This window comes from Gadus chalcogrammus, chromosome 4 (genome assembly GCF_026213295.1).
Source record: "Gadus chalcogrammus isolate NIFS_2021 chromosome 4, NIFS_Gcha_1.0, whole genome shotgun sequence".
Taxonomy (NCBI): domain Eukaryota; kingdom Metazoa; phylum Chordata; class Actinopteri; order Gadiformes; family Gadidae; genus Gadus; species Gadus chalcogrammus.
Window position 1 is genome coordinate 9659493 of NC_079415.1, and position 11571 is coordinate 9671063.

An 11571-nucleotide genomic window follows, 5' to 3' on the forward strand; every position below is an offset into this window, starting at 1 on the left:
ATCACGCCTAGCATTTGCGCGTGGGCTGGTGTATTCCGTCTTGTCTTGTGTTATGATGAATGTGTTCAGAGTGTGTGATCAGAGGGCGTGGGGGGGGGGGGGGGGGTCTTCCTCCTGCCACAGATCATAGCAGCAGCCGAGAACCACAGCAGGAGGAACAGAGGAGCGAGTGCGCATCAATAATGCATGACCAGCTCGAGTGAAGCAGGGGGCAGACAAGAGACCACTACCGGTCAGGGAAGCCCTCTGTTATGCACAGCCCTGCTACGCTTGGAATGCTAATTGATGCACAGTATGCCCTGCTACAAATGACTGGTAATAGTGAATGTATTGTGTACTAATACTGTATATTTCTCTCTCTCTCTCTCTCTCTCTCTCTCTCTCTCTCTCTCTCTCTCTCTCTCTCTCTCTCTCTCTCTCTCTCTCTCTCTCTCTCTCTCTCTCTCTCTCTCTCTCTCTCTCTCTCTCTCTCTCTCTCTCTCTCTCTCTCTCTCTCTCTGGGAGTCGTATCAGCAGACACTGAGACAGCACTACTTTCTTCTTCTTCCATATAAAAATCAATATTATGTGTCACTTGATCTTTCCATGTTGTCAGGGCTGCTGTGTCTGGGGGAACTGTATATCCATACGTGTAGGCCTACTTGAGGAGTTTAAGAGAGAAATGGAGTATGAAACGGTAAAAAACAGACATGTATATGCATTTTTTAATGCATGTTCAAGTAGCCTACACACATGATGCCTTCAACTGCATCAAAACAAACCAATGGGTTAACTAACAAGGATCTTCATTATTGTCTTCTTTGGTATAATGCTTATAAAAGTATAGATATTATTGTACCATTCTAAGAGACTATTTGGAAGTGGCAGGCCTGCCATCCTGGATCAGCTCTTAAATTATAGGTCATGTTCTCTCCATTGGATACACCACCTAAAAGTGCTGGATGGCCCATCCAGCACTTTTAGGTGATGTATCCAATGGAGAGAACATAACCGTCCGTTTTTAAATCCCACCTATAGAGGATACATATACAATATATTATCAGTATTATAATTAGCTGTTTTTAATACACTATATATTGTTATCGGGAATCCGTCTTCGAAACTCGCGCCACTCGCACGTGTGACATTGTGCACGCCCCTCTGGAACACGCTAGGTGCAATCCACGGAGCACGCGCCACGCAGGGTGTAGTGGGTTGTGGTTGCAGCGCCGGCGAGTGTAGACGCCGACGTCGTTGCTGCAGAGTTGCGCAGCAGCAAACCCTTGACGATGTAGAAGGAAGGTAAAAAGAGGATTAAATGACCTTAAAAGGTGGATTTCAGAGATGCATATTTAGCATGCCTGCTGTCGCAGATGCCATCGGAGGAAACACACCGTCTGCATAGCCCTGTCTTCCGAATAAAATGGACAACCATACGTGCGGAGTATGGACGGATGCGGTAAGGATCCCACTCCTACCATTGGAGACTATACAGAGCATCTCTGCTCCTCTAACATTCACCATTTAGTTACAAATGTCCTATTGATGCACCGGGGCTGTGACCACAGTGCACAGGATCACGCGTATGCAGTGCATATTCGCAGTTTGGACGCAATTTAAATTTTACATTAGGGAAAAAACCTTTCGAACATTCTAAATATTTTGGATTTTACAAATTAAAATCTGCAAAAAGATAAAGAGAAAGAAGCTTAACCTGAATGCAATGCACGGATAGGGGAAATGCAATAGGCGCGATTTTGATTTGCTGAGTAATAATTGCAGGAAATGTATGTGTGCTCTGGCAGCCGTCGGCGAAATACTACTGTGTTCCCTGCTAACACACTGACATCATCGCCTTCCCTATCTACCATACATCTCACACATGAGCTCACATCTGTGGCCGCCCGGGACTCATAGTATATACGCGCTGAATGCTAGCACCGAGTGCACGCTTTAATGCGTCGATTCCGTGTCCTCCCCTGGAAAAGGCGGAAGCCCTGATATATATCCGATAAGATCATTTGTTACAGTGGCAATTGACTTTGCTTCCCTGCATTGTTTTCGCGTTGTTCTATTAGTTGCCGTCCTCGACACCCCTCACTATACACTTTTGCAATGGCAATGCAGGAACACGTTGATAAAAGTAAGACAGATATCCCGACACCCAAAAGGTGAACTTGGGATCCGTATTTTCTGTAAGTGCGGATGCGCTGTAGAGTCCTGTATAGCATTGACCCATTTCAAATTGACCAGGAACAGAGGAGCAGTGAGGCCAACCGAACAACATCCAAGTCCGTCTGCGGTACCCAGGAGGGCAGGGAGGGGGCGTGTCTTCAAGGCTTCTGAGATTTGTGTCGGCTAGATTAGGGAACGCTGCAGGTGTGTTTCAAACAAGACAGAAAATGTATGTTAAAAACGCAAAATAATTGCGATTATGGGCTATTATATCGATGAACCAATATCACTTATTTTGCAGTCTATAGCTCTGATTTGCTTCTTTCAAATATAGACCTAGTAATTGTCTGAGGCCAACTTGTCCCAATTATTTAGTTATAGGCCTATATTTGATGTGTGATCAGACAAATGGTATTTTAGATTTCCAATGTATAAAAACGTGATCTACAAGATCACATTTGCTGTATCAAATCCCGCAGCTTTTCCTTGCTGTGAGGCAATATTTTTTCTTGCCCTTGCAAACCGAGCGTTCCCAATGTTGGCAAAGCACATTGAGTTTAATGCAGCACGGTTTATAATTTGTGTCGTTTGATTGACTGCCCTGGCCAGTGCCACTGCAATACAACTGCAGAACCATCAATATTATACATTCCATTTGGGTGACACTTCCATCAATAACGCCTCACCATTGCATACTGCAAAGGTTATTCATAATAATAATATACATGGAATAATAGTGGATGAGGGGTCTCCCCCGACCCCTTATGCACACACAAACACACACACGGGCGCACACACACACACACACACACACACACACACACACACACACACACACACACACACACACACACACACACACACACACACACACACACTCACACTCACACACACACACACACGTCATTTTGGAGTCTTTAGAGTACTAGTCTATGCTAGAGTCTGGTAAAGCACTAGTCTATTCATCAGAGCCTGATATGTACTGGTCTATGCTAGAGTCTGGTAGAGCACTAGTCTATTCATCAGAGCCTGATATGTACTGGTCTATGCTAGAGTCTGGTAGAGCACTAGTCTATTCATCAGAGCCTGATATGTACTGGTCTATGCTAGAGTCTGGTAGAGCACTAGTCTATTCATCAGAGCCTGATATGTACTGGTCTATGCTAGAGTCTGGTAGAGCACTAGTCTATTCATCAGAGCCTGATATGTACTGGTCTATGCTAGAGTCTGGTAGAGCACTAGTCTATTCATCAGAGCCTGATATGTACTGGTCTATCCCAGAGTCGTGTGAGGCGTGTCTAGTGCAGCGCTTCGTTAGCTCAGCAGAGCACGAGGCGGCCTCCAGCCCCAACACAGCTCGTTGCACATCACCCTTAAGCTGAATTTTTTCTATATTTAAAGATAATCTCGGACGCTGAGTTGATGCATGATGTGCGACAGACCTAGTGCCTAATGAAGGAGGCAACGGGCATTGAATGTGTGCATATCAAGTGAGCTATGGGAGCACGGATCTGTGCTATGTGCCTCCTGGGTTCTAGGTTAGGGTTTCTTCCTTTAACACTAAGCTTCTTAAAGGGTTAAGGGTTCGTAGGAGCATCCCTGAGACTTTTTTTTCCAAGGTTTATTATTTTAACTATATGACCTTCTTTAACCCAATGTCTATTTTTGCACTATTTATAGAAAGCAAGCACGTTTCTCAATGGCAAACATTTTGGGAGCATATTTAAACACTATTGATCGAAGGAATATTGTTAAAATGACACTTTAAAAATTACATATTTCAAATAGGGTATAATGCTTTCCAATAAACATTAATAATGAATCGGTTTTCAGCAGTAGTAAGTCAAGTTTCCCCATCATAATAGCTATGAAATTACCCGTAAATTATGATGCGTAAGTCTACACTGGCACATCGACCTAAATGTCAGCATTTACGAGCCATACCATAAAACCCCAATCAGTTACCCCTGCCGGCAAATCCACTCCATGTTTAGGGCCATGGCTGACAGAGCAGTAACAATGCCTGTTCCCTAAACACAGAGCCGCAGTGGGGTTGATGGAAATTTAGGGTAGAACGGGCATATTTCTTATAACTGTCATGCTTCATATTGTTACTCTTGTTGAGGATGCCATCATAATTGTCAAATAATCGCAAAGAAAAAACACCATGGACCCATGGAAGTATTAAGGAGGTTGTAAAATTATCAAAGCTTCAATGTGCTAAATCTTAACCATAGAAATGTATACATTTCAATAAGCACTGCAAAAAGTGTGTTTTTTAAATCCATTGTTCACTATATATAGCTCTTTCAGTACTGAGTAGAATATATGATGTGTATTTCCTTTCCTGCTGCTGTTTGGAACCGTATTTGATTTGGGAAATGCATGCTTTGTATTATGCCTGAAAACTTGGATGGGCGTGAACCAGAAATGTTTAATGCAACTAGGTGAGCTGTTATTTCATCATGTCATGTCATTGAATTAAATCCATCCCTTTGTAAAGTCATGGTTAGGAAAAGGTTAAAGTAAGAGATAGTCTTTCTGCATTTGAAATAGAGTAACTTGCTTTTGCTGTAACGGAAGGAGCAAACATGTAATAATCCAATGGATGTTTGATTCTAAATCTACTCAGAGTAGGATTAGAAGAATAGTCCTATGGTGGAGAGAAGGGTGTGTTTTCTCCCAGTCTAAAGGATTTGGGTTTGATTCCCATAATGCCCTCAGGCTATCTGTAACAAGATGCACACACGTGGGTCTTTCATGTTAATGTCAAACTCATTACGTAACTGTGTCTTCAAGTAATGAATGTTCATATATAGTCAGGATGGTTGAATCTACTATTTGATTGTTTGTTTCACACTCAAATATAGACTGCTGTTCTGTCAGTATTACATATTGAATCCATGCTAAGTATTGATTAAACTATTTAGAATCAGGGTATTGTTGCTTCTCTCGATTCCTCTCTATTTGTATCTCTCCATTTTTCACATTCCTTATTATATAGACACCACCATTGGTTTATAAAGGGAGAAGTATAGTCTAATTGTTTCAAAGTCTAATGTGTTTCTCGAGATTAGAGGAACTGGAAGTATTTATTGTTAGTAATTGGGATTCTAGAGTGTGATCAGATTCTTCCAAGTTGGATTCCATGTACCCAATGTATTATTTATTGATATCTGCAGCCGTTCAAAGAACTAACCCTAACCCTAACACGTTGTATACAAAGCTTGGAATCTGCCTGAAAACAGTGTCATCTGGCTAGTTTTATTATGTATTTTGGGATTCTTAATATATTATTTATCGGTATATTGTGCTATAGAGGGTTATTATTACGTACAACAACCCTACAAAAAAAACAGGGCAAGCTAAATATAAGTCATAAGGCAACAGTCTAAGTCTGATCAGGTGTATCTGCAAATAGTGTGTCGGATGAAAAGTGTGATAGAAAAAAGAAGATGATCTCTGCATAGACTATCCTGGATTCAAAGCCGTTAGCCTAGTACTGTCAAATACTTCTATCATTCTGGTAAGAAATAAATAATCAGTAACAATCATTCGAAGTACTCTGCTACTTTGCATTGTATCACTGCCATCACAGTGATAATACTCCAGGCAGCTTTGAGCGGCCTGGTTATTCTAAAAAGCCAGTGGAGTGAAGCTGCAATAGATGGAGTGGCATATAAACCACTGGGGTAGTGGAGTGAGTGGACTGGCTGCACTGGGGGGGAAACTGGCTGAGAGTCCGTGGCTGATTGGAATGAATGCGATCACTCCGGGCATAAATGGGCCAAGCCGTTCTAAAGAACAAACAGGATACAGGAGATGGCCTGGAAGGAAGAGAGAGAGGTTGAAAAGAATAAATGGTTGTGAAACCTGTTAGAAAAAAGCCCTTTGTAAACAAATGTAGACTTTGACAAAACCGTGTACCTTTGGACAACACTGGTATGTTTATGGGCCAATCATTTTTGATTTATCATTTTTGAACTAGCTTCGCTGGGTGCACCAGGACTCCGGCTTCTGTGACTTATTGACTTCAACTCACGCATGCACACGCACGCACGCACACACACACACACACACACACACACACACACACACACACACACACACACACACACACACACACACACACACACACACACACACACACACACACACACACACACACACACACACACACACACACACACACACACACACACACACACACAGGAAGCAAATTATAAAGCATTGCAGTCCTTCTGTTAATGCCAGATGCTTGTCTCACATCATTAGCCTACAGGTCTGCTTGGCAGATATTTACCTTGTTATTTGTCGAATTGGGATGCCTATTTTTACTGCGTTTATCGGATCAAAGGTGGGACATGGCTCAAGAGATTAGCCAAACGGTGAACTTCAGGCTCTTAATAAAATGGACAGTTAAGCTATCAGCATATTAGAATGTGTCATAAAGGAAATGGCACAAACCCTATGACATAGCTAGCATCGGTTTCATCATGTAGGTGTGCTGTCAGTGTAGCTGACAGCAGTTACATCATGCAGGTAAACTGTCAGCATAGCTGAGCTTTTGGGGACAGCCGGTCTAAGTTTAACCTATCATGGAGCCTGCATGTAGCACCACTTGTCAAAAGCTGACATTTGCAATACACTGGGGATAAAACCACCAACGTGTGTGTGTTTGTAGTGTGTGTGTGCCATGTGTACACATTGGAAATATATATTTTATCATGATGTTTGCCAGTAATATTGTCTGAATAGCAGTCAAACTTTAAAGAGCATAATAAATATGACATTATTGAAGCACAGAAATGTGTATATCAGCATATGGTGAAAATATGAATTTTACTTAATGAAGTGAGAATGAGTACGTTCAGAACAGGACTTAGCTGGAGATATGACGGTTATTTTATTTAGAAAGATGGGAAGATGGCTGACTGGATTTTCCTTTTCTCTCACGCAGGGGGATTCATCGTTACACCAACTTAACGGACAACACTAGAAGAGTTATTTTAAGATGACACGCACAGACCCGCCTGACTTACTGGTATCAAATGTGCATCACAATATAAGAGTTATCCCCTTTTCGTCACACTTTAAGTCTTTGCAACCCTCTGAACAATGTGATTCCCTAAATTACGCAAACACACCGGAGGACAATCAGAACAACTCGACTCAAAGGCATTGGCGTTCTTCAAACGATAAGTCACACCAATACCCCAAACATCATCCCACGATGGACTCCCCGTACCGCCGGGGTGCGGCCAACCCCGACGCCGCTGCCTGGAACGCCTTGGGCCGCCAACAGAGGTACCGGTTCTCCGCACCAGACATTTTCAGCCAGCGGATGACCCCTCAACACATGGCGCCAGAGATGACCCGCGAGGTGCAGGCCGTCCCGGAGCAGAAGAGAAGGACCAGATCGAGAAGCGCCCCCCGGGTCCAGACCAACCTCACCCCTGTGTCCTTCGAGGGGCAGTCCCCCGCGGGACGGCGGGGGCGGGAGGCCCACCGGGCGCCCCGCGACCGCCACTGGCGACCGGAGGTCTCTCCCCGCCGGGACCCCTCCTACACCAGCTCCACCCGAGTCCTGATGCACGACGTGCACTCCACCAAGCTCCAGCCTGGGATGACTGACACCAGCAGGTATTCCCCGCTGTACGGCGAGGAGGGCTCGCTGGAGAAACCGGCCACCAGTCCCCACGTCAGGTGTCGGGTGGACATCAAGCCCGACGAGGCGGCGTTGCACCACCACGGACGCAAACAGACCAGCCCTCAAGTGGAGATCCCCTGGCAGCGGTACCACAGTGGGGGCCACAGGAGCCTGACAGTGCCGCGGCATTTCTCGTACTCGAGGACGACCACCCCCACGGACTCCTTTGTTACTGAGTGCAGACAGGCACATCAGTATTCTCGCAGCATGCCAAATAGTCACCCGCGACCCACGGAAATCCCTTTACACAAAATGCCTTCGGCGGGCGAACGTCACTACGGGAGGGAGCGCAGAGCTCACTCAAGTCCTAACGTGCCAACCAATTTTTTTTACGCCGACGAGTCGGGGAGGTACGTCACGACGGCCGCGCCTCAGCCGACTCACTACTACCACGACGACCGTTACATACCAGGGCAGTCCTTTTCCCCCAAAGTACAATACGTACAGGATCCAAGGACTCACATGGTTCACGCCGTAGCAAGCAGGTCCTACTTTACCGAGGTAGACCCTTACCAGTACTCGGTGCAGGCGGTGTACCCTAAAGGCTACGCAGGGTCAGAAGCAGGGCACTACATCATCCAGACGCCTCCCACCAGAACGGGTTTAGCGGAGAGTCCCAGAACATATCAGGTCCAAACTGCCCCGCCCAGAGTTTACTATCCCGGTGATGTGTATGCACTACCGCCCGAGCATCACATCCCAGCCAGAGCCTACTACACGGAGGGTCGAAGACACGCCCGAGTCGTCCAGCCAAAGACAGACGACTGGTACGGTTCCGATGCATCAGGGTATTCCACCAACCCGGCCTCTTATGTATCCCAGGTAACGCCAACCAGGCAGGTTAGGCAAGAGCCGATGTCGGCGACATGGTATGCCAACCCATGCGTGGAGCCACCGAGAATAGGCGCAGAGTCCAAATCCTACTCAAGGTCATGGGACAATATCCTCAATTCTCGTGTGGAGAGGGAACAACCGAGTCCCGTGCATCGCGGGCAGAGCTACGATGACCTGCTTGACCCCAGAAAACCTGTAGCAGGCACAGATGACAAGCCCCAACCGGTGGTGGTCAACCTCTCCAGCTCACCAAGACGCTATGCAGCCTTGTCCATGTCTGATAATTCTTTGGTCGATAAGAGCCCGACCGAGATGACGAACTCTGCTGCCAATAAGCTATGGTTTGTAACCCCTGAAATAACAATCACCGATAACGACATTCGACCGGGACTACTGAGCAAGTCAGAAGGACGCTCTGCAAGCTGGGATATGCTGGATTCGAGGAATGCTTTTGCTCATGAGGGCTTACAGCACGACAACGTGACTTGCTTTGGGAACTTGGCTAAAGAGAAGACGCATGACAGTGCGTCTCTTCAGCAGAGTCTCGAACAACTCGACGAGCTCCTCGCCGACCTCGTGACTGACTACAAACCGCCCAGCCGAAGAGCGAGCGAAGATATTCTAGATCAACTGAAGAAACTCATAGATGAAGAAGAGGCTGCATCTCTATCTAGAAAGGCAGAACCACCGCCCTTGGACAAACAGCCCAAATCAACAAAAATGAATACCGATGCCTTTCGAGATATGGAGGGAGCAGACACAATGAGGGCTGGGGACGAGTGCTCCCCTGATCAGAGCCCGGATGAAGATGACACCATGATGTGTTCAAACAACAAATGCAGGCGGACCGAGACCTTGTTCAACGCGTGTCTGTACTTTAAATCCTGCCACAGCTGCTATACCTACTACTGCTCCCGCAACTGCCGAAGGGAGGACTGGGACATTCACAAAGAGAGCTGTGTCTATGGACGAATCGGCAGCATCTGCCGCCACATCATCAAGCACTGCCGGGAAACAGCAGAAGTCCACAAAGCCTTCTCCCGCATCGCCAAAGTTGGCTTCCTTTCCAGGGGACGGGGAGTTCTCTTTCTTGGTTTTCCAAACCCTGCGTCATCCAGTAATTTCCTGCAGTTCGGGCTGGACAGTCTTCAAATGTCCCCGACATACCTGTCCCTCCGCGAGCTGGACGGCTTCAAGGACAACCTCGGAGAGTACTGCGGAGAGCTCCACGAGGCCGGCAAGGAGTACGACCCAAACGAATGTTTCCTCTTGAATGTATCCATCGCTGTCGGCGATCAACTGCCTGACGGCCCTTCGCCGCGACACCAAGCGCCGACCGTCCGTAAATACGCCAAGGTAGCTCTGGCCTCCTTCAGCCCTGAGCGGAAGGTACACAAGAAGGAGAGTGACATGGAGACGCTCATCCTGACGCCGCCGCCGGGGACGGCGGACATCGACAAGGACGGAGAGGAAGGCAGGAAAGCCCGGGAGATCTGCTTCATCAACATCCAGCGAGAGCTGAGGATCCGAGGGGTCTTCCTGCGACACGAGTATCCCCAGGTCTATCAGCAGCTGTGCGAGTTTGTGGAAAGTAACCGACGCTTCACACCCACTACTATTTACCCTATAGACAAGAGGACAGGTAAGCAGTTCTTGTGCATGATCATGGCTGCGTCCGAGCCAAGGACACTGGACTGGGTGGGCACCCCCCATCTCCTGGATGACATTATTTAAGTGCACCTTTTTTTTGGAAATATATATGTTTAGAAATACATATATATTGTTACACATATTTATATTTGAGGTAGATTGTGAAAATGTAGATAAGAATTTTGTTATCCGAAGATATATATTTCTCTCTATATAGAGACGTATATATATATCTGTATATGTAAATTTAATGTCTGCGTTGTCAGTATTATTCATTATTAGAATATTGCCTGTCAGATGCAGAAAGATTACAGTATATTGTTTATTTATTTGAGTTTTTAAACCTATTTATGTACTTTTCCACTACATAAGTCATTTATCTGTAGCCTGGTTATTTATATTTACAATGGCCCGCTTTCTTTTAGGTGGGCATTACCTCGGTCAAAATTTTAGTATTTTGATTTGTTTAAAAATCGCTAATGAACATATCCTTTAAATCATAGATTCCTAAAGTCAACTGTGTAATTCATACCTATGATTGAATACAAAGTGACTATTTTTCATATGTGATTTTAATGGCATACCATGCAGAAAACATGAAAGTTATTTTTCCTAGCTACATATGTTCTATGCAAAGGTTTGCTTGAAAAGGGTAATTATCACATTTGTGTACAATTTTTTTTAAACGTTTCTATTATTATAATACATTATTGTAGCTGGACTTGCTATACTATATCATATTATATTATACATGATTATATATGAGTAAATATTATTATATTATAATGATAGGATTGATCATGTTTGTTGACTTGAAATTGGTGACCTATATCACTTGTCGGGAAAGATATAGTTGCATTTACTGGAAGAGAATGAAAATATACAAAAAAGACAAAGGGCACTCCTCATGCGGCGTAGATAGTAGCCTAATGTTACTCTGTAACTCTTGCTCTCATGGTAATTCTATTGGCGTGTGACGATAAATATCTCAGTAGTGCTTTAATGTTTGCCAGTCAAATTGACCGGAGTAATACAGGACTTGAAGGAAGAAAAAAAAAAAGACACACAAACACAGACACACTCTTACTGAAATGGTGCCAGTTCTCAGCCACACAGTAGTGTCGGCTTGTGCTGTTTGAAACACTGTGAATAGTGAGTGCGTTAGTCACATGAACATGTGCTACGTTATCGATGACATGGTGTTGTGGTATATCACGCCAAGA

General features: G+C 45.0%; 1 protein-coding gene across 1 annotated transcript; it reads left to right on the plus strand.

Annotated features, from left to right (window-relative positions):
* The first annotated feature begins 1362 nt into the window (after nucleotides 1–1362).
* On the plus strand, nucleotides 1363–10599 carry ajm1 (apical junction component 1 homolog). Its single transcript, XM_056587425.1, has 2 exons — nucleotides 1363–1438; nucleotides 7115–10599. The coding sequence occupies exon 2, from the start codon at nucleotides 7169–7171 to the stop codon at nucleotides 10430–10432; it is 3264 nt and encodes a 1087-aa protein (XP_056443400.1). The 5' UTR covers nucleotides 1363–1438; nucleotides 7115–7168; the 3' UTR covers nucleotides 10433–10599.
* Nucleotides 10600–11571: the final 972 nt, after the last annotated feature.

Coding starts and splice junctions, on each gene's coding strand:
- ajm1 (XM_056587425.1), top strand. CDS start 7,169: ATGACACGCACAGACCCGCCTGACTTACTGGTATCAAATGTGCATCAC.